The following is a 25,901-nucleotide window of genomic DNA, read 5'->3' as shown; positions in this document are numbered from 1 at the left end:
GTTGGCATGTGCTTGTTTGCAGGATGGCCAACCTGAGCTACATGAAAAACTTCTGCTTCAGCCAGTCAAGCAAAGACGAGCTGAGTTACTGTTTAAGCACCTTTGAGGCTGCCATCGAGTACATCAGCTTAGGAAAGCTGCACCACACGCTGTCTGTGTGTAGCACGCGTAAATGCACGCACGAACTTGCACACAGTCAAACCAAACTCTGTTTGTGATGGTTAGGGAACAACATGCACTATAAACAGAAAATAGAAAGACATTTTTAATGTACCATAATTTTTGGACTTAAGGCGCACCTGACTATAACCCGCCACCCACCAAATTTGACACGAAAACAGCATTTGTTCATAAATAAGACACACTGGACTATAAGTCGCAGCTGTCCTCACTGTATTATGGGATATTTACACCAAAAGATATTATCCAATAACACTTTAATTGGCAGCGGTATCATAAGACCAAATGAACCACCATGAAGCTTTGAACGAATTGGCTGCAAAGCTTCATTCATGCAAAGCTTTGAACCAATTGGCTGCAAAGCTTTATTGCTTCAAGAAGGTTCATTTGGCCATCACTGCTCCCTTGGGGGAGACAGTCAACCTCTGCTGCCACCTGCTGTCAACACTGTGTTCGTTCAACCTGCCTCCTAGCATTTATTGCAGCACTAGAGATGTAAATAACAATCAAAATTCATGTTCCGTGCTAATTATTTCTTCAGTTACTGTTCCAGTTTCATTAATTGCTAGTTATGGAATTTAGTAACACTTTATTTGACAGTTACGCCATAAGACTGTCATAAGACCATTATAATTATGACATGAAACTGCCATGAGCATTAGTGAATGCTGATGAAAGATGTCATTTTGTGTCATCCGGCAAATTATCTCCCTTTTGAATGGATGTAAAAGCTGGACATAAATGGATTTGGTGACATAATTTGCCAGATTACAATTAATGACATGTTATAAGCCTTCATTTATACCCATGATAGTGTCATGTCATTATTATGGCAGTGTTATGAAGCCGCTGTCAAATAAAGTGTTGCCTATTAACACAAATAAATCAACAAATAAGCCGCATTGGACTATACGCTGCTGGATTCAAAATGAGGGGAAAAAGTAGTGTCATATAGTCCGAAAATGACAGTACTGTATACACACACACTTGCTCAAAATCATTGATACCCCTTTGTTAATAAAGAAAAAAAAGAAAAGAGATAAGATCTTGTGAATCTGACAAAAGTAGTAAATAATAATAAAAAATACAAACATCATGAAAATTAAATGAAACTCAGTTCTCTAAACAGGCAACAGGAACTCTTTTAAACCCCCCCCCCCCCTCCCCCAATGTTGTACATATGACAGAGTAGCGTCACAATGAATGAATTACCCCTTCCTCTCTGTTCAAAACTGATGACAAATTGAAGATACAGATAACATGAATGATAGCAGAGGTGGGTCGAGTAGCCAAATAGCCAAAGATTTTACCCTGTAAGAGTTGCGTTACATCATGATAATATTACTCAAGTAAAAGTAAAAGTGGTCATCCAAAAAATGTACTCAAGTACAAGTAAAAAAGTAATTGGTGAAAAGAATACAGTGATCCCTCGATACTTTTTTTTTTAATTAAAAAGAAATTATGTATATGTATATCTTTTTTTTTTTTTCAATTAAAAAAAATGATATATATATATATATATATATATATACATATATATATATATACACACACACAGATGAGCTGTCCCGAGCCGATCGTGTAGTAGTCTCACACCGTGTAGTAGTCTCACTCTGGCTCCTTCCCTCCCTCTCCCTGTTCATTGTTCGTCAGGCGGTACACTGGAGTTGCCCTTTTCAAGTTAACAATGTTGTCAGATGTTTGTGTCTGATCTTGCCAGAGTGACGAACTTCAAATGCGCGGCAGGCGTCAATCATCGTTTATCTTTTTAACCAGAGTCTGTGGCAACTTATTGTGTGTAAGTGAACAGTGGAGTGGAGTGAGTGGACTCACTCAATGAAGCATTTAATAAAGCCAATCATTTTTTAATACAGTACTTTATTCTTCTTTAAAAAATAATTCGGTGGGACTGTAACATGTTTAAAACTTATCATATTTATTACATTTGAAGTGCTTGAAACATTTATTAAAATATATATATTTTTTTAAATTATACTTTGGGGAAAAAAGGGAAAAACATTTTTTGGGGGGCGTGCGCTACTTCATGGTTTTTCACTTATCGCGGCGGGTTCAGGTCCCCATTAATCGCAAAAAACAAGACATCACTCTACTCAAGTAATGGGTAACATTGGGAGTAACTTCTTACTATGTTTTATTTTTTATTTTTTTACAATGGTATTTTTTTCCTCAGCACAAAGTTATCTATATGAACTGTTATTATTATGCTGCACAATAACCAATGACACAACAACATTAAGCCAAAGAAATACACACAAAAAATAAATTGAATTCCGGCGAGATACAAAAGATTACAGAACTGAAGCATCATTTGTCCATAGAGCATGAGTGCCCTCTAGTGGAGAAAATTTCTTAGTTTGAATAGTGACTAGTTCCTTTTTAGTTCCTATTATGAAATTAAAAGGATCATATCTCCGGTTTTCCGTAGTCAAATCGGTGCCAAATAAAAACTGGGAGAGAGGTTAAAATCAGAGCTTTCAAGTTTTCAAGTCATGTTGAGGGCAACACTCTATGTCAAATACAATTTTTTTACGACGCTCTAAAGACACCACGTGATTCAACAGGCTGGAGTGATCGTACAATAGCAAGCTTGAGTCTCATTGGTATAATGGAGTCGTGATTATTGTTGCAATGTGTCATTGGGGAAACTGGTAGAGCTACTGTTGGCATCGCTGGGGGAAAAAAAGTAAAATCTAATATGTAAAATAAAGAGGAAAAATGTAACGACTAGTGTAGCCCAAAGTAGCAGAGTAAGAGTAGCGTTTCTTCACAAATCTATCCAAGTAAAAGTAAAAACTATGGATTCGTAAAACTACTTTTAGAAGTACATTTTTTTCAAAAAGTTACTCAAGTAAATGTAACGCGTTACTACCCACCTCTTAATGGTGAGGAAAGCGCTTTAATTAACATCCAAGGAAATTAAATGTGAAGTCCAAGGTTAAGTTACATTGATTCTTTTCACGTCTATGGGAGAATGTCCTATGGACAGACAAAATGTTTGTAAGACTGCATATCTGCAAAAGTGAAGCATACTAAGTAAACAACACTGTCTCTACTGTGAAGGCTCTATTGTTTTGTTTTGTTTTCTGCATCTGGCACAGAATATATTTGATCTCAATGAAAACGAAGTTACAAAAGTCATTTGATTCCAATATTTGCCTTAGAGGTTTTCAACTAAATATTTGGTTTAGGGTTCTACCACTACCATTGAAAAGTTAAAAAGCAATGTCTGATTTTCATTGGGTGATTTTCATTAGAAAAATTGTCGCATTGGCGCGCTGGTGTCGTGGGCGGGTGGGGGTGCCGCGCGGGTGCCGGTCCGGTGCCACGGCCCTTCCCCGGCCGGCCGGGTTGGGTTGGGGTGGGGTGGAGCTGGGGTAGGGGCCGGGGGGTGTATGCGGCGGCCATGGTTCCCTCCTGGGTCCGCCCGGCCGGAGCCGCGTCTCCCTGTACCGGGTGCCGGGGAGGTGCCCTCTGGTGTCATACCACGCGCCCCTCCTGGCCTGGGGGTAGGTTGTGGGGGGTGCGCTTCCGTCCCCTTGGTCTGTCTCCGGCCCTGTCTGCCTCCCTGGGCCGCGGCCGCCGCCGCTGCCCCCCTGCCGGCGGGGTCGTCGACGGGGCCTCTTGGTGCCCGCGGGGCCTTGGGTGGGGCTTGCTGTCCCTTGCCGGTGGGGTGGATGTCCCCTGGTCGCCGGCGCTTGGCGTGGCGCCTGCTCGGAGTGCGGGGTGGGTGCTCGGTGGGTGGGGGGGTGGGCGGTCGCGGAGGCACCGTGGGTGGTCTGGGGCAGGGATTGATCGGGGCCCTGACGCTTCTCCCGCCCTGCCGCCTGTGGTTCTGGTGGACGGGGCCACGCCCACGGGAGCCTGCCTCTTAACTCGCGCACTTCTCACTTCGGCACTGTAAATATCTTTCACGCTGGCACTTACATGCTCATACATTTCTCCGGGGAGAGTTGGGACGGGGCTTTACAGTCCCGGCCCGGCTCCCCCCTGTTTTTAATGCACCACATACCAAGGTTGTGGGATGGTTGGGACCTGTTGGGGGGGGTACCTCACGGTTGCCTCCTCACGACAGGCCCCGCCATCCCTGCACCTTTTTTAAACGCACCACACACATCATACTCCACAGGAAAGCTCCGGCAAAGGGCGGTGGGACGGGCAGCTGGGCAGAAACTCCATGCTGCGGTCCCACTGCCTCAAGCCAAGCTCTCCAATTTTAATGCATACATTGCACTACCCTCCCCTCACAATCCCAACACGGTGCTGGGTGATGGCTGCCAGCCGGGAACCTGGCAGCCACAGTAATAGGGTGGTAGGTGAGTCCCACACTTTTTCCTTATGGCGTGGCTCCTGGGGTGTGGCCTCCCCTCTGCCTGGGCTGCCGGCCGCGGGAGTGGGTTGGGGGGTCGGGGCTCCTATCTTGCATCGCCCCGTGGCAGTTCCTCGGCGTTCTCCTGCCTTCGCCTTCCCCTCTCTTCTCTAATTGGACATCCGCCCTGCGCTCCGTCGCGGGTCGCTGGCTGGGGGCCGGTGTATCAGCGGGGTGTTGCCTGCACCGGCGGGGGACCCTGCCCTGCCTTGGGCTTGGTGGGCCGCTGGGGGTCCCGTGGCGTGCCGTGCCGGTTGGGGGGCTGCGGCTGTGGCTCGTGGCCCGGGTGGGCAGGCGGGGGTGGGGGTCAACGTGGGGTTGGTGGTGCGTCCCCTCCTGCCATCTCTGAAGGCCGGTTGATGGGTGCGCGGGTGGCCCGAAGGACCACCCTGGATCCCGGGGGGGGGCGATGACTCATTTTGCTGGGCTGCGGGAGGAGGGATGGGCTGCGCTTGACCCCCCACCCCCCGGCTGAACCCCACAGCTGAACAGGACAGGTTAAAAAAAAAAAAAGAAAAATTGTCACATTTGTCAGATTGAAGTTATTACTTTGGGGTTTTCTTTTGATTACACAGTCCCAACAATTTTTTTAGCATCTCACGCATGCTGAAATTGTACATGTATATGTGTGTGTTCAGGGTTGCGGTGAGGGCAACAACAAGATGAAAATGAGCCTTGAGTTTGCGAGTGCCTCCACGCCCATCAGCCATTTGTTTGAGGTCAGCAACAGAAATGTCTCGCTTGGCAGCGCTTTGTCTTTGGTGCTCTTTACTTACGCGTGTGGAAATTGTGTTTAGCACATTGCGAAAGGAAACGAGGCTGAGGTGGCGCGTCTCCTGAGCGAAAGCGAGAGCGAAGAGGACATGCGCCCGTGTCACCCTCTGTGCTCCTGTGACCTCTGTGACCTCCAACTGTCTGGGTCAGGGCTTCTAACTGCAATTTCTCTCAACAGGACATGTGTGGGGAAAAGAATTGTAACTGAATAAAAGTTTTTTTTATGTTCTTCAAAGATTAAATGCATTGAACTTAGTTAAATACAACTGAACTGTATTTTGGCAGTGAGCCTAGTTTACCGCTAGTGCTACTTGTAAAATACTTTTGACAATCATCATTCGATTTTAAATAATTTATTATTTTTTTGAATGATTCTATTTACTTATTAGTATCTACAAGTAAATATTTGGAAATATGCTTTGTCTTTGACTTGAACAGAGGTCGGTAGTGACGCGTTACATTTACTCCGTTACATTAACTTTTTGAGAAAAATTTTCTACGTAGAGTAGTTTTACCACACAATACTTTTCACTTTTACTTAAGTAGATTTGTGAAGAAGAAACATTACTCTTACTCTGCTCCTTTGGGCTACACTACAGTCGTTACATTTTTCCTCTTTATTCTACATATACAGTTTATTTTTGCCAGAGATGCCGACAGTGGCTGTGTCTGTTTCACCAATTAGATATTGCACCAGAGGGCACTCATGCTCTTTGGGCAGGTGATCGATGGAGCTTTGCAAGGCAAAGCCTAGCTAATAAAATTCCTCAACCTTATTATATCATTCTTACTGTTCAGGTCTGAATTTGATATTTTTGTGTAATCTTTTTGGCCTAATATGCTCATGTAATATGTTATAGTACAGTATAATAAGTTCATATAGATAAAGTTGTGCTGAGAAATATATACCGGTACCATTATTTAAAAAAAAAAAAATCTGACATTGTAGCCACCTACTCACAATGTTACTCTCTACTTGAGTATTCTTTTCAACGACTACCTTTTTACTTGTATTTCAGTCAATTTTGGATAACTACTTAAGTGCTGTTATTTAGAAGTAACGCTACTCTTACTTGAGTACAATTTTTGTCTACTCTACCCACACCTGGAGTTTTCTAAAATATTTCTGCTCTTGTGTACAATTTTTAGTGACTAGCCATATTTGACGTTATTTATGTAGCATGCAAAAGTAATTTTGATTTTATAACCATTTGGTTATTTTGCTTGTGGTTTCAGGAAGCTGAACGACCTGTCTGTGGTTACGCCTTACTCCAGGGATGAGCGAGGGTACACGCCGCTACACGTCGCCGCCATCTGTGGTGAGGAACAGTACAATATACAAGATACCAAAAGAAAGAATAATCCTTTTTTTTCCAATGAAAAAAGATCAATTCCACTTTTTATGTTGTTTACTAATCAGCTATAGAACATTTTATGAAATGTAGGCGCTTCAAGAAAATGCAGAAAATGAGCTTTATCGTAGACAAAGCATATCAATGATTCTGACATACACTACGGTTCAAAAGTTTGGGGTCGCTTAGACCCCAAACTTTTGAACGTGAGTGTATATGTATATAAATTTATACATGTGTATATATATATATTTTTTAGTTTGAAACCTGAATATCTGAACAGTGGTTTCATTCTATAAGGCAGCTAAAACAACATCTGGGAATTTGACAGCAATATGCATGGCGGAAAAAACTCAGGTGACTTGAAGTACCGCTCTGGGACCCCTAATTTGGCCAACTTTCAAAATTGTCCGACATGCATGTTTGATAAAGCTTAAAATCTCAATTTTCTGGGGGAAGAAAAAGTTTGAACAGGAGGGCATTTACAGGGTACCCGCGGGTTATTAAAAGTATTAAAAAAGCATTGAATTTAGTTTTCCATTGTTAAAGGTATTAAAAGTATTAAATTAGCTGTTGTAAGTCTGGAATTTGTTCACCGTGGTCTTAATTTTAAAGAACATCTCAGTGCAACCTAAATTATATCCGTGACGAAGGTTTTTTTTTTTTTTTTTTTTTTTTTTTTTTTTTTTTTTTTTTTTTAAATCCATAACGAAGATGACGCATAGAATTGTTACGATCCACTGCACTACAAATCGAAATGCAACTCGTGCGTGCCGAACCACCACAACCGGCAAAACGAAGAATCCATCCACCTCTGCATCGGGAATGCGTCCGTTTGTCGGTGGAACGAAAACCCTGCAGGCAGAAGTATTGTGGATTCTGAACACCAAAACAGACCACCGTTCATATACTTCAAATGAGTCCATTGGTGATCTGTTTCGGATATTACGTCATTTTTGGTCGGCATCGGCTGTCACAATGTTGGTCATATTGCGTTTTGTTCCAGAGGGAGTGTTCCCGATGTCTTAACTGTCTTTTGTAACGAATTTTCAGTTGGCAGAAAAAAAACGCACATTTTCTTAATGTTTAAATAGTCTACGTATTTTTATGACGATTATAAATGCATTTACACAATGAAATAACGCTGGAAAAGTTTGTTAAACATAATGTTGCTCAAATCGTGTTTTTTTTCCGGAGGGAGCATTCCCGACTTCGTAACTGCAGCCAATTTAAGCTCATCAAGACTTTATAAGATCATCAAGACTTTATAATGTTACTTTAAATGTGTTTTAATTGTATCTTCAATATATGTGAATTCTTTTGTCAAACACACTTAGTAATTGAGGTTAAATTTGATGTTCAGTGCTTTATTTATTTAATATGATTCAATATGATCTAAATAATGGGTGCGAGAAAAGTATTAATTAGGGCCCGAGCACTAAGCGTGCGAAGGCCCTATTGTTTTGCAAAGGATTATTATTATTATTTTATTTATTTATTTATTTATTTATTTTCAGGGCAAATGAAAACAGCCAATTTGGAGGCCTGAACATGCACGAAAAGTCACCAAAATTTGCACATACGTGCAGAAAATCGTAAATTTCGATGATTTTACAACGTTGCAAAAAAATGTAACAAAATGGCTCAGTGGCGCCCCCTTGAAATTTTGAAATTGACCTATAACATTAGGGTCTGTCAGCGTAGAGCGATGAAATTTGGGGAGTCTTTACCTTGTCGAAAACCGCTCCAAAAAAGCATTGGCACCCATATTCCAAACCCAACAGGAAATCGGTTATTTTGGATCGAATATGAAATTTTTATCTATTTACAGGGTGTACATTTGAGACCTTTTCGCCGAGGGAGTTAGTTGGATCATCTTCAAAATTGGTGAGACTGTTCAGGAGACATATGAGATCTTACGTTTTTAAAATGGTGTGTTTTCATTCACGGGTCTGACCTGGGCGTGCTGCCAAAGTCGGCCATTTTTTCAGCAAAATAACAAATTCAGTAAATGACTAATAGTTCCTTGACACAACATTCAATCATTTTCATATCTGGCTGTATGTGCGGTATCCCACCCTTAACACGAGTGCATTGAAATATTACCCATTAGGCCTAGCGCCCCCTAGTGAGAACAGGAAATGCCTTTTTTTACGAGACAGGTTCCTCCTCCAAGGGAAAAAAATCTGTTGACCTCAAACCTGCACCAGGGGAGCCTTAAGACCTGTGATCAGGTGCCTGAAGAAAAATATTGAGGTTTCGTTGAAGCGGAGGGGTCCAAACAGGAAAGTGAAAATGACCGTCAACAATTTGTCTCGCAAAAAACTTTGAACAATCATAACTCAGCAGATATACAACATATCTGCGCCAAACTTCCCGTGCTTGTTGAGAGTCATACCCTGAAGGGTCTCGTAAGGGTCATTTGCATCAACTCTACAGTGCCAACTAGTGGCGACAGAAAGGAGTTTTAAAACAGGCCTTTCCTATTGAGTTTTTTCAACGTAGAGCAATGAAATTTGGGGAGTCCATACCTTATGCAAAACTGTTCCAAAAAGTCTCTTGCACCCATTATCCAAATCCAACAGAAAATCGGGTATTTTGGATCGAATGTGAAATTTTTATCCATCTGTAGTATAGTTTACATTTGGGGGCCTGAACATGCACGAAAACTCACCAAATTTTGCACATACATGCGGCTTTGCATGGATTTCGATAATCTTGCGACATTACAAAAAAATGTAACAAAATGGCTCAGTAGCGCCCCCGGGTATTTTGGATCAAATGTGAAATTTTTATCAATTAACAGGGTGCACATTTGAGACCTTGTCACAGAGGAAATTAGTTGGATCACCTTCAAAATTGGTTAGACTATTCAGGAGACATAGGAGATCTAAAATTTTCAAAATGGTGCGTTTTCATTCACGGGTCTGGCCTGGGCGTGGTGCCAAAGTCGGCCATTTTTTTGGCAAAATGACAAATTCAGTAAAAGACTAATAGCTCCTTGACACAACTTTCAATCTTTTTCATATCTGACATGTATGTGCGGGATCCCACCCTTAACACGAGTGCATTGAAACATTACCCATTCGGCCTAGCGCCCCCTAGTGGGAACAGGAAATAACTTTTTTTTACTAAACAGCCTCCTCCTCCAAGGAAAAAAAATATATTCACCTGAAACCTGCATCAGGGGAGCCATAAGACGTGTGTTCAGGTGCCTGATGAAAAATACTGAGGTTTGGTTGAAGCAGAAGAGTCCAACAGGAGAAGTGAAAATGACTGAAGCCATTTCGTCTCACCACAAGTTTTGAACAGTCATAACTTCTACAACATATCTGCGGCAAACATCTCGTGCTTGTTGAGTCATACTCTGAAGGGTCCTGTAGGGGTCATTTGCATCAACCCTATAGCGCCAACTAGTGGCAATAGAAAGTCACTCATTTTTCTAATATATGTCCAGTTCTTTTCAGGTTGGTCATTGTAGTTTCAAGACCTTTTGAAATACTTATTTTACGGCCCATGTCCACATGTCTGTGTCTGTTGCCGTGACGACCCTTTATTCGCTCCTTTTTTGTAGTACTCTCTCCAAAACGGGTTTTTATCTCTTAGGTGTGTGAATGTAAAGAGGCAACTTTCGAGCATGTTAGGTTCTAATGAGATGATTACAGAGGACGATCTGCCACCACCCTGACCTGCACACTGTCCGAGCTGCGTGACGTCCGAGTTGCGCTAGATTGCGAGGGCCCGTTCAGTCCTGCTTGCAGGCCTAGTTTTCAGTTGAAATGGCATTAAAAAGGTCTTAAAACTCTTGAATTTAGATTTATCAATCCTGGGGGGACCCTGATTTAAAAAAAAAAAAAGATTTAAACAGCAAAACCCTATCTGGAGGTGAGAGCATGAAAGAGCAGAATTAAAGACGCCATGACTTTAACGAGACATAATCGCTTACTGACCTTGTTTCGATCCAAAAACTCCATGTAGCATGTATCACTGAGTGTCAAGACACAGCTGTGAATGGCCACAGCTGGGTTTTGGGGGGATTTTATGGGTGAAACGTGGTAATATAAAAAGGTTCGCGATGCAGAATTCGTAGACATCAGGAGGGATCCAGATTTTCTTTTTCATATATTTACCCTTTTACACTTTTTTTTTTTTTCAATTTTTCTTTGTTTGGATCGATTATTTATGGTCTAACATATGGGAGAAAATGCGACTAACAAAAAAAAATACAATTAAGCGATAGTTATAAGGTAGATATTCGTGACGTTTTTTACAGATACCATTTTTTTCATTGTGATGTAATTTGTTTGAAAGTTTAAAATATGCGAGTGAATAATTTTTTTAAGTCTTTTTTTTTTTTTTTTTTGGATGAAATGTTAGACATCAATTAATGATTCTAAGCTAAAAATGACATTTTGAATAAGAAATATAATTAATTACCTTCGTTTTATGGCTGGGTTGAAACAAAAGCGGTTGTGTGATGTCTGTAAATGGGGGGTTCCAGGGTAAAACGGACAAATTAAAAATAGTTCGGGGGCTTAATGCGCCATGAATCTGCTATTGCAGCATATAGACATATTGTTCTATCAAACACAACAGTTCTTTTGGCTTAAAATACAGCAGTTTATTTGTAGAGGAGTGCAAGAGCAGAAACTGCTTTTTCTGTTTTGTCTGTGTTTTCCGCCATATATATAATGTATCTTGCAACATGCACAAGTTGTGAGCAACATCATGTGTAATCCAGTTATGCTTTGTCATATACTACTGCCTAACTACCACAATGTGTACACTGCCAAATACTGTATATGTATTGTTTAGTATAAAATGCTAAAACTGCGATTGCCTTAATTTTCTCTTTATATCCTTTTATGTGCAGTCACAAACATGTCTCATTTCAATTCTAAATTAGTGAATCCCTGCAATTTGCTGTCACCTTTCTCTATTTTAGCTTATCTACATGCTTGGAATTTTCAGATTTTTGTCCCACTCAGAAAGAACTCATATTATCAGCAAGGGGTGTAACGATACATCGATCTTGATCAATATATCGATTGGTGGAGCAATGAATCAACCAAATCTATCAAAATGGAAAACATCATTTCAGTATTGTCATCTTTTGGATATGCTATTTTTTAAAAGAAGGTTTTAATTGGAATGTCAGATTTTTTTTTTTTTTCCCAAGAAAATATCGCCCCACCCTATAGACCAAATAACTACAAGACAGTTTTTGACTCTGTTCATGTGTGTGTGTGTGTGTTGGTGTTTTTTAAGGACAAACACAGTTGATTGACCTGCTGGTGTCCAAAGGAGCCCCAGTCAATGCCACGGATTACCACACGCTCACGCCACTGCATCTGGCTTGTCAGAAAGGATACCAGGGAGTAACGGTCAGCACATGCACACAGTAATTTTGGTATGCCTCAAGATCTCAACGCTCTGACATCACGAAAAATGTCAATACGAAGGAGAAAAAACTGCAAATGATATATTTTCTTTGAAATGTCATTGACCATTTTGTTGGTTCTCAAAAATTTATTATTAGATGTGCAACTGTTAGTTGAATAATTGACAGGTAATCCATTTTCAAATTAATCCCCAACAATTTTTAAAATGCATTCTTCGCTTCAAGACCTCGTTAATCTTCAAATAGCGTACCGCATGTAACACGTCACCTCTGCTCATTCATATTCATGACGTTGGCAACTGTTGCTAGGGGGGGTCAAACTTGCGTTTGTCCGTCATGCTAGATGCATGTAAATAGTGTACGAGCAAGATGTTTACTGACCTAAACTTACCAATTCTGTCCAAAAATGATGTTCCTTGTGCCAAATTCACTGGTAAAGATGTGGAAGAACATGCAAATGTTCAGTTAAAGAGATGGCTTGAGTGTTGAGGGCTGAAAAAGACGGGAAAAAAAGCCGACCTGATCCAAAGGTAGCTTTTTTTATCGACACCTTTTTCTTTTGTACATTGCCTTACGCCACTGACAATGACATTCTGCTGTTTCAACAACCGATCTTTCAACAAGCGGTCTTTCTTTTATATAATATCCTCTGGCTTTCTTACGTCTCTGACCGTTCTTGGGGGTAATTTATATTGCTATTTTTGTGTAGCGATCGCAAATGCCACTCAGTGACAGCCAACAAACACTTGTAATTTTTTCATTTGTAACAGGTCTTAATTCTGTTAACTTATTCACACTCTTCCCCTTACTAAAGTTGTTTCTTTACAACACAAAAGGTAACAACAGCGGCAGTCAGATACCATTTTTAATTTGAATTTTTTTCAGGTCATTCATTATCAGACAGAAGCAGCACGGCAAAGCACCACGCTAAAAAATAAGTAAAAATATCAAAATGGCTTACCTGTTCGGGGCAGGCTGTGGCAGGCAATGGATCAGCATTGTCGATCTGTAGGACCATGGCCCCCAACAAAATGTTTGCTGCATATGAAGGTGAATGGCTTCACCTTGCTGGCATTTTAAACTGGTCTTTTGGAGGTCCACACAAGTTGATCCATTGTTTACATTTTTCCCTCTGAGTTTTTGGCTTCGGGAAACGTATGAAGAGAACATCCTTCATATGTTGTAATGTCTAGAGTCGTTTCTATAAATTCCAAATTAGCAGTGTTTATTCGGCATGTTCTTTTTTGACAGATTACAGGCAGAAAACAAGCAGTACTAGTACGGGTTGTATGCAAGCGCGCTTCTAAGTTGACCCCCTCTGGTTTACGATGGTGACGTCACGCAGCCTTGCGGTCTAAAAATAGCATTCGTGCGGTACGCTGTTGTCAAAACTTATCTGATTTGAGCCTCTGCTTTTTTGGTCTCTCTCACATACGGAATTCACAGACATTTTGCATCTTCTCGAGTAGCCATAGGCACACATCACAAAAGGTGTTTTCTATTGACTTGTCTTTACAGTGAAGAAAATACAGTGGCATGAAAAAGTATCTGAACCTGTTGGAATTTCTCACATTTCAAATCAAATGTGATTCTGATCTTTATCAAAATCACGCAGATGAAAAAAAAAGTGTCTGCTTTAACTAAAACCACCCAAACATTTATAGGTTTCCATAATATAATGAGGATAATATGCAAACAATAACAGAAGGGGGGAAAAAAGTAAGTGAACCATCACTTTTAATATTTTGTACCCCCCCTTTGGCAGCAATAACTTCCACCTTCATGTAGCTGCAGATCAGTCTGGCACATCGATCAGGACTAATCTTTGCATATTCTTCTGTACAAAACTGCTGTAGTTCAGTTAGATTCCTGGGGTGTGTGGCATGAATCACTTTCTTTAGGTTCAAGTCTGGATTTTAATTGGCAAGTCCAGAATGTGTTTTTGTTCTTCTGAAACTATTCTAAAGTTGATTTACTTCTGTATTTAAGTCTCTTGTCTTGTTGCAGCATCCATCTTCTTTTTTAGCTTTAACTGTGTGACAGACGGCCTCAGGTTTTCCTGCAAAACATTCGGATAAACTTTTGAATTCATTCTTCTATTAATGATTGCAAGTTGTCCAGGCCCTGAGGAAGCAACAGAGCCCCAAATCATGATGCTTGCTCCACCATGCATCACGGAGGGGATGAGGTGTTGATGTTGGTGAGCTGTTTCATTTTTCCTCAACACATGATGTTGTGTGTCACTCCCAAACAATTCAACTTTGGTTTCAGCAGTCCGCAAAATATTATGCCAAAACTTCTGTGGAGTGTCCAAGTGCCTTTTTGTGAACATTAAATGGGCAACAATGTTTTTTTTTTCATCAGTGGCTTCCTCCATGGAGTCCTCCCATGAAGACCATTCTTAGCCATAGTTTTCTATATAGTTGATGTGTGCACAGATATATTGGAATGTGTCAGTGATTTCTGTAAGTCTTCAGCAGACACTCTAGGGTTCTTTTTTACCTCTCTGAGTATTTTGGGCTGAACTCTTGGCGTCATCTTTGGTGGACCACCACTCCTTGGGAGAGAAGCAACAGCGCCAAACTCTCTCCATTTGTAAACAACTTATCTGACTGTGGATTGATAACCATCCAGACTTTTAGAGATGGTTTTGTATCCTTTCCCAGCTATATACAAATCAACAATCCTTGATCGCAGGTCTTTAGACAGCTCCTTTGACCGAGACTATGCTTCTCATCAAGACAGTTCTTACCAGGTGTGTGTTTTATTTTGGGCACGGCAGCTTTAAACCACTGTTGAAATTCGCCTCCCCAGTCAAGCGGCACGGAAACAGCGACAGCCAAAGTGCCGCTCTGCCGATGCTGCCCCGCGTGCACCAACCGGGAAGGCGGAATTTCGCGCGTTCGTCTCTGATGTTAACCCTTTGTACTAACTCCATGTTCCAAAAGTTTGAAAAAGACTCGCCGAAAGCAGGTTAACAATTTATTCGTCGACAATGGTCAAAAACAGATGACGGAGGGACCATTCTGGATCCAAAGGAAGGCTACATAGAAAATGTTTCCGAGCAGCAAATCTATCTTATCTCAGTGTCCAGTGCAGAGGTTGCGCTAGACTTTTTGTTGTCTGTCATTTTGACTAACAGGGTCATAAAAATCCGGTCATAATCTATTTTTACCCGTCACTTAATTTTTTAAAATGATAATAATGACATATTCAATAGTATTTAGTTTTCATTCATTTCTAATTAATATTCTGTCCGAATAAGCTTAACAGAGAATCCACACCGTGCCATCACACATCAAGCAGATGAATATGTAACTTTTTCTCCGCAGTGACAAAAACAGCTGACTGTGGCCCCAGTAGGTAGGCTACGTATGGAACAATGAAACTACCAGTTCACCTGCTGTGGCCTGAACTCAGTCTCACACCTTCTTCCTAGTGCGCACGGACTTGAATTGCGTGCCCGCTTGTGCATAATCAAATGTCTCAAGTGGGATTGCTGCAGAGGCTATTGTCATGAGGTTTTGGACTTTTGCCTCGGACAGACGACTTCTCATGGCCGTTTTGATGTTCTTCTGGAGGCTGAATCCGCGCTCTGCGGCCACACTCTTTTTTTCACCTCTTTTATCAACACCATCGTCATTTTGGGGCTTTTTGAAGAAACTTCGGACATTCAGTTGCCTTGACATTTTTCCGAGTAAGGCCAACGACGTCATGCATCAAGAGAGACAATAGCTAATTAATATGCTCACTTGCCACCCTGTGGTCTGGGGTGTGAATTGCAACCTGTCAAAATGACAGATGGACTTCAGTTTTTTCCGTCACCGTTTTAAAAAACGGTCAACGACGAAAAATATTCGGTTAACGCGACCCCTGGTCCAGTGTTTTTTAAGTCCTTGGTGTAGTGGGCCGGCCGAAGGTGTGTCCGGGCGTTGCTTTGGGATCATACCTCTCTGGCCGGTTTCGGGCTGTTTAGGTTCGTGCGTGGATGGGATGTGGTTGCCACAGCGACCGACGCTGGTCTTGACGGCTCAAGCGCCTGCTATCAACTTTGTTATCCAGGCTGTCGCTACTTGTTTTAGGACAAAGCACGCTGGTCTTTGTCCTTGTACGTTTGTCGGGAGAACTGATTGCCAGAGTTGGTGCGTCAATCTTGCTCGTGGCGCACACGTTGGGCTTCTGTGATAAGATGGCGTTGTGGATCTATTCTGTTTCTTTAAACTATGGTGTGCTATTTATTTTACACTAGGTGTGTTAGAGTAGTGCAGTCCTGCAGTGAATAAGAGAAATGATACTATTCCCTGATTGATTATATTACGTGTGTTGAGTAATGTAAACAGTTAGTCGGTGCCTACGAGAAACGGTACTATTTTTCCTTTTCCCCCTCATGAGCGCTGATAACGTGATTCACTTTACTGTGTTCAAGGCCACTGAGTGAAGTCTGCCTAAACTATAGTTAAATGAATGTGTTATACTAATGCAAACAATTATATGGAGTGTGCGAGAACGGTACCTTTTCCCTTCACCACTTAACAGTGATTGGGCACACGCCAGATGCACTTGTTTGAGGTCTATAGCAGTATAAATGCATGATTTCTAAGTGTGAGAACTTGCAAAATAGCAGAGTGTTCAAATAGTTATTTTCTTCACTGTATATCTGCACATTCAGCAATGTCCTTAGCCGATCCTTATGTGGAAGTACAGTTGAACTTCAGTGTTGAAGCCTGCGAGGCACGCGGAATAGAATGCCTCAATTTGAAAGAAGAAAAACTACACATGACTGTCATTCCGTTTGAATTCATGTTTTGTGTGTTTGTGTGTGTGCATAGCTCCTGCTATTGCACTACAAGGCTGATGCCGACGCTCAGGACAACAACGGCAACTCGCCATTACACCTGGCGTGCATGTACGGACATGAGGATGTGAGTCGCACCCTTCCTCACTTCGTGATACTCACCTTCACAATTTCAATAAGACATACGCAACCTCAGGCCGTATGTGAATTTTGTTCATATCCAACACAGTTTTGCTCCAGCCATGGGGTTTCAACACATTTAAACTATGAAAGCACACTTTAACTTTTTACGAAAACATTTTAAAATGACACAAAATGAAAGTAATGGTCTGATTGTGTTTAGCATCTAGAATCTGTTATAGTCATTACAAAGTTTCATAACACACAGCTAAGCAGAATTAAACATTATGGCCAAATATATCTGACATTGCTGATGTTTTTAATATGTCAGTGTGTGAAGGCTCTGGTCTACTACGACTTCCAAACATGCTGCCTGGACCTGCGCAACGACAAAGGCGACACGCCATTGCACTTGGCGTCGCGCTGGGGGTACGAAGCCATCATCCAGGTTCTGCTGGAGAATGGCGCTAGCGTGCACACGCTCAACAACAGCGCACACACACCTGCCCACTGTGCCCTCAATTCTAAGGTCAGTGTGTGTGGGAGTGGTTGTGAGTTGGTAAATTGGCAAATAGCACATTTTTCAGTAAATTGACACCACCTACTGAAAGAGTAACATATTCCTGTAGATGCCACAAGATGGTTTTATAGTGACGATAATAGTTTTCTAGCTGGGTAATAGGTTGCAAGAAAATGTAAAAGGCTGTAAATGGCAAATAGCAATTTTTTCAGGAATTGAGACCACCTACTGAAAGAGTAACAATTTCCTGTAGATGCCACAAGATGGTTTCAAAGTGACGATAATACTTTTGTACCTTAGTAATAGGTTGTAGGTAGCTGTATATGTAATGTTAATAAATGTCAATTTCTGGGTTTACTGTCATTCAAGCTGTAAATATATCTAAATTCTGACCCCCCAAAATACTTTTACTCATTCCTAATAAAGTTATAAATGTAATTACGGTTCTATGAATCCCGTATGACCATTACCAGCGTAGTCCCTGGTAGGAGAAGCTTCTGCAGACTCAAAGACTAAGCCAGCGGTTGCGGAGAGGTGACATCAATTCTGTAGAACCTAAGGAACGTGCCCTTCAAGGCAGTTAAAGATGTAGTAATGGTCCTGGCCTGGTATAGTAACATCGGACACCAGAGCGTATAGGGCACTCAGACAACTGATAAGGTTGGGATGCCAGACCTGCCCCCCCGGCTGCTGGGATGGCAAGTAATTCTTGTGGGGGAGAGGCCAATGCTTGAGACACAGGCTGCACAGCAGGGGAAACCATTGGTGGGCCGACCAGAAGGGTTTCCTCCCAAGAAGAACTTCTGGAGCATCAGCTAGATCAGAGGGAGTGATGTAAGGCATAACGGAGGTACCTTTGGCAAGGGTGGGTCACCACATGCTTACCTAGAGGGCTGGAGGGGAGAACCAGTTGGGGCAGTGGGTAGACTGTTGGGAGGCAATTAGACCAACTCTCGCCCTGCCGAAAATATACCAGATTGTGCGTGTTGCCTCTCGATGGAGGCGCCCCTCCCACGTCTACAAGACTGTTTAGCTGACCTGGCAAAGGCTTGCAAACTGGCCAGACGGGGGTCACCCCAAGCTAGGTGTTGGGTTGCCTGTAGCAGCTGAGTAGATTTTTTTTTTTTTTTGATACCCGGGCGGTTGATATGCTATCCAGTCAAGGCGTTGTCCAACTGCACAAGAACATACGGTGCAACTGGCTCAGAAGCGCTATTGTATTGTATACTGTGGTACCTCTACTTATGAACGTCTCTACATGTTGAATTTTCAGGTTAAGACACGCCTCAACAGGAAATTTACTAAACGTAGAATACTTATACAGTGGGACAAATAAGTATTTAGTCAATCACTAATTGTGCAAGTTCCCTCACTTGAAAATATTAGAGAGGCCTGTAATTGTCAACATGGGTAAACCTCAACCATGAGAGACAGAATGTAAAAAAAAAAAAAAAAAAAATCACATTGTTTTTAAAGAATTTATTCGCAAGTCATGGTGGAAAATAATTATTTGGTCAATACCAAAAGTTCATCTCAATACTTTGTTATGTACCCTGTGTTGGCAATAACGAAGGCCAAACGTTTTCTGTAACTCTTCACAAGCTTTTCACACGCTGTTGCTGGTATTTTGGCCCATTCCTCCATACAGATCTCCTCTAGAGCAGTGATGTTTTGGGGCTGTCGTTGGGGAACACGGACTTTCAACTCTCTCTACAGATTTTCTATCGGGTTGAGATCTGGAGAATGGCTAGGCCACTCCAGGACCTTGAAATTCTTTTCACGAAGCCACTCCTTTATTGCCCTGGCTGTGTGTTTGGGATCATTGTCATGCTGAAAGACCCAGCCACGTCTCATCTTCAATGCCCTTGCTGATGGAAGGAGATTTTTACTCAAAATCTCTCGATACATGGCCCCGTTCATTCTTTCCTTTACACAGATCAGTCGTTCTGGTCCCTTTGCAGAAAAACAGCCCCAAAGCATGATGTTTCCACCCCCATGCTTCACAGTCGGTATGGTGTTCTTCGGATGCCATTCAGTATTCTTTCTCTTCCAAACACGAGAACCTGTGTTTCTCCCAAAAAGTTCTATTTTGGTTTCATCGGACCATAACACATTCTCCCAGTCCTCTTCTGGATCATCCAAATGCTCTCTAGCGAACCGCAGACGGGCCTGGACGTGTACTGGTTTCAGCAGGGTGACACGTCTGGCAGTGCAGGATTTGAGTCCCTGGCGGCGCATTGTGTTACTGATAGTAGCCTTTGTTACTGTGGTCCCAGCTCTCTGTAGGTCATTCACTAGGTACCCCCGTATGGTTCTGGGATTTTTGCTCACCGTTCTTGTTATCATTTTGACGCCACGGGGTGAGATCTTGCATGGAGCCCCAGATCGAGGGAGATTATCAGTGGTCTTGTATAGGGATGGGAATCGAAATCCGATTCCAATTCGGAACCGGTTCCGAGTGTTTCGAGGCCTCGACATCACAATGAAAAAGCCTTAACGATCCCTTTAACGATTCCTAAAGACGCGTATTGCGTTGTGACGTGTCTTGTTGTCCAGACGCATCAAACTAGCATGGCGCCAAGAACCACTCGCTCCAAAGTTTGACTGCACTTCACCAGGAAAGAGTGTGAAAATGAAAGGTTACGACGGGTAAGCACGAGCATTGCAGCCATAAACATAACAATGACAGCACGTAGGTTCAAACGCTCGAAAGTGTGTCTTCACTTCACGAGGAAAAATTACAACAAAGCGACTTGCAGTCATTGCAAGGTGGAGATAACTGCATCGGGAGGGAATACGACTGCGCTGTCCTCACAGAGAGGCTAAGGCTCAGTCCTGGCTATACAGCTAGCTAAACTCCCAAATGGCGATGCAGAAGACGTTGGTATAATTTGCTGACTTTATTCAACCATCACTTGAAGAGTGAAACTAAGAATAGAAATGAAACAAATCAATTTCGTCCCCATTAACAAACAGGTTTGCATCAACGTAAATCAGCGATGATTAGCTGCTAATAACAGTAATAACAAATCGTTAGCATTCGTTCGCTAGCATTAGCACATCGTTCAAACCACTACACAACTGGATTTAAGTGTCCGATCGCGAGTGGAAACACAACAACAACAACACAAAAGATGATACATACAGGCGTTGCCTCTGTAGATATTAACATTAACAAAGAACGAAGGCTCGTAGAAGTGTTTCCCTCTCTCACTAACTCACTCACTCGCTTGGATGCGGCATTTCTTCTTCGGGTGTAAGCGCGCTCTTCTTCACGTGAGCGCGTTCTTCTTCGCGTGAGGAAGCGCAAGGGCGCCCCCACTTGAGCATGTAAGCGCCACAAAAACTAAAAGGCATGCATTTCCATGTAATGGTAAATAATACACGTTAACCCAGCAGTCCCCAAACTGCGGCCCGCGGCCCAAATACGGCCCGCCTCCACATTTGGTCCGGCCATTTTGAATTTTTTTTTTTTCTCAGTCGTGTTATTTATTTCCTGGCCTTTTCCTTGAAGAATTCAGAGAGGGTTATTTGGTTATTATCTATTTAATTAATAGTGTTTTTATTATTAATTATTATTATTATTATTATATTATATTATTATTTTTATTTTATTTACTTTCATTCCATGAAGAATCCAGAAAGGGTTATTTGATTGTGGCTTTCTGAAAAACAATAATTTTTTACATTTATGCACTTCTGCAATCGTCACACTTTTTCTGTTACAAACTGACCCCGGCCCCTCATCAGAGAAGGGAAAAGTTATGTGGCCCTCACAGGAAAAAATTTGGGGACCCCTGCTTTAACACATATTGCCAAAGGCAGAACAACAACCTATCTGCCAATATATACCAGTATTTTTTATTTCTATTAGATAAATGTTTTAGTAAAATGTTACACATTCTTGTGTATTTGCCACTTATTGCCACAGTTAACATTGAGGCTTTGGGCCTCTTTTGATCTCGTTGTGAGTTTGTAAGGTTGTGACTTCTGATTAAACAAACTCAATGCCAATCAAAACGTTTGTTCTTCTTTCCCCCCAAATTAGAATCGATAAGAGAATCGATAAAGAATTGAATCGTAAAGCAATATCGATAATGGAATCGGAATCGTAAAAATCCTATCAATTCCCATCCCTAGTCTTGTATGTCTTCCATTTTCTAATAATTGCTCCCACAGTTGATTTCTTTACACCAAGCGTTTTACCTATTGCAGATTCAGTCTTCCCAGCCTGGTGCAGGTCTACAATTTTGTCTCTGGTGTCCTTCGACAACTCTTTGGTCTTGGCCAGAGGTCACGGAACCGCGGACCTCGGTCCGGTTCCAGACCCCCAAGCGGTCTGGACCGGATCTCAAGCTGTCGCGACTAATACACGTTGCAACAACAAAAATCATTTTTGTCTGCGGGTTTGCAGAGCGGAGGTGGGCAACAAACAAAAACCTTAGCGGTGATGCGCGTGAGCCAGCCAATTGGAGTAAAGCATTTGAAAGTTATTTTTAGAACAGCATGTCTCAGGGGCAGTTTACATGGCGACTCTGCGACACAAAGACGCAATGACTGAGTAGCGGACTTGCCTCGCGTGCATATGGTGTCGGCGAAGACGGAAGGTGAAAACGAAAAATTCTGAATCCTGCCTCCAAAGTGGAAGAATCCGATTGCCGGGAATTGAGGGGGGCTTCCTCGGCATGCATATTAAAGGCTCCCGCGGCGCGAGACCGCGACTTTAACGTCAGCACTCATACACGTCACGTTGGGCGTGCGCAGCGGTGCTACTAAACATTAAAAACAGCAAATATGGCGGAATGTCGGCTTTAATTTACTGTTTTAATAATATTTTTAAATTGAATATGTTGAATGTTTCAATTTTTGTGCCTTTTTGAACAAAAGAAAAATGCCATTGCTTCCAGTGGGCGGGCATATTTTTTTCCGGGCTGAGGGAGCTTGGTGGGGTCAAAGTGCATCATTCTCTGTCGCCCTGTAAATCTGCACTGCCCCCAAGGGCCTGGCATGAATACTACATTGCTTTCATGTGGAATTGTGACATTGTTCAAATGGAGACGCAAATGCAAATTTGAAATTTTTTCGTATTCTCGGAGAGTCACCATGTAAACGGCCCCTCACACTCGCTTTCCAGACTCCGCGGAGTGACAGCCAAATACTGAGCTGAATAAAGTTGGAGGAAGAGGCGAAAAAGGTACGGCAAATGGCGTGCTCAAAACTACGCAAGATTGATGCAGAAAACAGTGTTTAAGGAGGAGTGGACCAACACATTTATGTTCATTTTACCTGGCGGCAGCACAAGACCGCTATGGCTCATCTGTTCAGAGACGGTAGCGCTTATAAAGAGCAGCAATTTGAAAAGGCACTATGACACGAAGCACGCAGCTTTTTCGCAGTTTCCCTATGAACTCTGCCATCCGTTCTCAAAAAATAACGGAATTAAGGGCTCAATATGATCGCACCTCAATGCTCATGGTTCATTCATTCACTGCACAGCAACATGCAAATGAATGCTCCCTCAGAATAGCGTGGATATTGGGTCTAAACAAAAAGTCTTTCAGTGACGCACCGATTGTCAAAGATTGTATGAGTGCAGTTGCTGAAACTTTGCTTCATGGAAAACAAAAAGAAGACGTCTGTCAAAAAATAAAGCAAGTCCCCCTGTCAGCATCCACAATTAAAAAAAAAAAAAAAAATTCTTTTACATGGTCTTATGTTGCTATTTAATGATTCAATAAATCACTTTTTAGTTTTATGCACCTTATATACATTATTTACAATTTTGAATGCTGTAATTATCAGCATGGCCACGTAAAGATGCGTTTGTATTTTTGGGGGAAAAAAGAAGCATTAAAAATATTTCTGGACTCGAGATTGTTGTAATTTTTTAATTTCGGACCCAGAGGATTTTTAATTCATGACCCCTGGTCTTGGCCATAGTGGAGTTTGGAGTGTGACTGACTAAGGTTGTGGACAGGTGTCTTTTATATCGATAATGAGTTAAAACAGGTGCCATTAATACAGGTAACGAGTGGAGCCTCGTTAGAAGAAGTTAGACCTCTTTGACAGCCAGAAATCTTGCTTGTTTGTAGGTGACCAAATGCTTATTTTCCACTGTAATTTGGAAATAAATTCTTTAAAAATGAAACAATGTGATTTTGTTTTTTTTCCCACATTCTGTCTCTCATGGTTGAGGTTTACCCATGTTGACAATTACAGGCCTCTCTAATCTTTTCAAGTAGGAGAACTTGCACAATTGGTGGTTGACTAAATACTTATTTGCACCACTGTAGCTCCAATGGCAGAGAAGCATTCCTGGCATCCAACAGGCTTAGCGGGACCCCTGCTGTATGTGTGTACCCATTGCGTCCTCTTCATTTGCCCCTCGTGTTCCTACAGCTTTACATGAGTGTAGTCACTTTTATTCTTTGTTCTTGTTTTTTTTTTTTTACATGATGCTCAACTCCGATTTAATGCTCACTGTGCAATAATCTAATTCTAACATGTATTTGTTACATGTTTTGTTTCATGTTTATGCATTATAGGGTTAATGTCTGAATTTGGGGGGGCTTGGAACGGATTAGGGCATTTACATGGAAAACGTATTTCTACTTACAGACTTTTCAAGTTAATAAACTTCCAGAACCAATTAATTTTGTAAGCAGAGGTGCCACTGTATATGGAGCCAGCACTTTGATTTGATTGGCGTGCCCCGAGTCGTTATGTGCTACCAGACAGCACCCCAAGCGGCTGACGTCCGTGATGACGACCTTACGGCGGACAGAGGGATTGGATTCCCCTTTACAAGAAAGCCCTGTCCATTAATGGGGCCTTTGCAAGCAAGCAACGACAACGGTCGCACATGGCGTCTAGTCGGAAGACGTTCAGCGGCCACTGTTGGGGGCACAATGAATGCTGACCCAGGGAAATAACAGCTGTTCAGGACATCAGCACAGCTAAATGCCACAGAAAGGCGATGTACGGCAGAAATCAGCCTTCCCAAAAGTGGGAGAGGAGGCGAAGAGCATCCTCCACTCTCCACTTTCCTAAATGCTCAAAAGGGCCATGTGGGCCTGGAGGAAAGTGGTGTACGAGACCACTTGGGCGCACGATGGCGTGCATATCAAGCAGTCACCTAAGTAAAGGCAATACCTTCATTCCCTCCAACTGGAGAGGAGTCAGAACATCCTTCATACAACAACAAATAAAGACTGGGAACAGAGAGTAAACAAATGGGAGCATCCTGAACTGCCAGTGGCAACTTCTCTTGGATAAACAGCTTGGTTCAAGGAGAAATTAGTATATGAAAATAGGTGTCCTTCATGTGGATGAAGGTGAACCAACTCCCCCAGGCCGACCACACACAAAACATCCACCGTAGTTAGCATGAGAATTGGCAAAACCTTCATATAGCAATTGAGGTTCTGCAGACGCAGAAACTATTCAGCTAAAGACAGACTAACAAAAAAAAAATTCAAACACTGTTGCAGCCTTAGCAAAACCAAACAACTTCGACAAGTATTCATAAGGCTCCCAGAAATTTTTGCGTTTTTTGTTTAGGTGCTGAGTTTGTTGGGGTCATCACAGAAGAAGCAACTTGGCAGGAACAGCAGCAACTTTCGGGTGTGGATCACACATTCACACAAAGGACGCTTTAGTTAGCATTGCTATTTTTGCGTTTTCCTCAAGTGACGCCACATCTTCCTCTTCTCGTCAGTCATCCGCGCGAGTTTCCCCTCCGACGTCCGACCGCAGCAGTCGCCGTTCGTCCACATCAAGCGCTTCGTCATCTTCGCCGGGCGGCGAGCAACGACCCGATGTTGCGCTGGCGCGACATCACCAGGTGAAGCCGCGATCTCAAAACAGGTCAACAAATTGGGTTTCCATGGTGACCGTGCGTGGTTGACAGGTGGAAAAGCTGCTGCGGGCCGTGGCTGATGGAGACGTCGAAATGGTGACTGTCGCTCCCATGAGCCATCTCTTCCCTTGTTCTTTCTTTACTGTACTTCCCGCTCTTTTTTGACCTTTCTTTAGATTAGTCTACACCTCTTTTTCCCTTCCCTCCATTTCTTTCCTGCATACAGTCTCCTTTTCATCCAGTCTCATTCTGTATCTGTACTGTTTCTGTATCTGTCCTGATCTGTTCTTTTTTTTTTCCCATTTCTCTCTTTTTGGTCTCTCTCTCGCTCCAACTGTCGCTCTCGTTCTCTCCATTTTTTTTTTTTTTTTTTTCACTTTTATCTTGATTTCGCTTTATATCCACTTTATCTCCTTAGAGTTTCTTTCTTACCCTTCATTTCCCTCCCTGCTTTCGGTTTTCTTCATATTGTCTGTGTTTTGGCACTTTCATTTTTCTCCTGTTCCTTTTTTTT

The 25,901-nt window shown here is 42.2% G+C and overlaps 1 protein-coding gene across 5 annotated transcripts in view; it reads left to right on the top strand.

Moving 5' to 3' along the window:
- ankrd27 (ankyrin repeat domain 27 (VPS9 domain)) overlaps positions 1–25,901 on the top strand; it is a 75,373-nt gene that overhangs the window by 32,227 nt on the left and 17,245 nt on the right. For all 5 annotated transcript variants that reach the window (XM_057836160.1, XM_057836155.1, XM_057836157.1 and 2 more), the window contains 10 exons: positions 23–155; positions 5,206–5,286; positions 5,365–5,486; positions 6,578–6,660; positions 11,962–12,077; positions 16,924–17,016; positions 17,341–17,538; positions 25,090–25,152; positions 25,247–25,372; positions 25,439–25,483. In XM_057836160.1, the coding sequence (XP_057692143.1) occupies positions 23–155; positions 5,206–5,286; positions 5,365–5,486; positions 6,578–6,660; positions 11,962–12,077; positions 16,924–17,016; positions 17,341–17,538; positions 25,090–25,152; positions 25,247–25,372; positions 25,439–25,483 (1,060 nt within the window). The remainder of the gene's footprint in view (positions 1–22; positions 156–5,205; positions 5,287–5,364; positions 5,487–6,577; positions 6,661–11,961; positions 12,078–16,923; positions 17,017–17,340; positions 17,539–25,089; positions 25,153–25,246; positions 25,373–25,438; positions 25,484–25,901) is intronic.

This window comes from Corythoichthys intestinalis, chromosome 5 (genome assembly GCF_030265065.1).
Source record: "Corythoichthys intestinalis isolate RoL2023-P3 chromosome 5, ASM3026506v1, whole genome shotgun sequence".
Lineage (NCBI taxonomy): Eukaryota > Metazoa > Chordata > Actinopteri > Syngnathiformes > Syngnathidae > Corythoichthys > Corythoichthys intestinalis.
The sequence above is the reverse complement of the archived record's forward strand: the minus strand, read 5'-3'. Positions and strand labels throughout refer to the sequence as shown.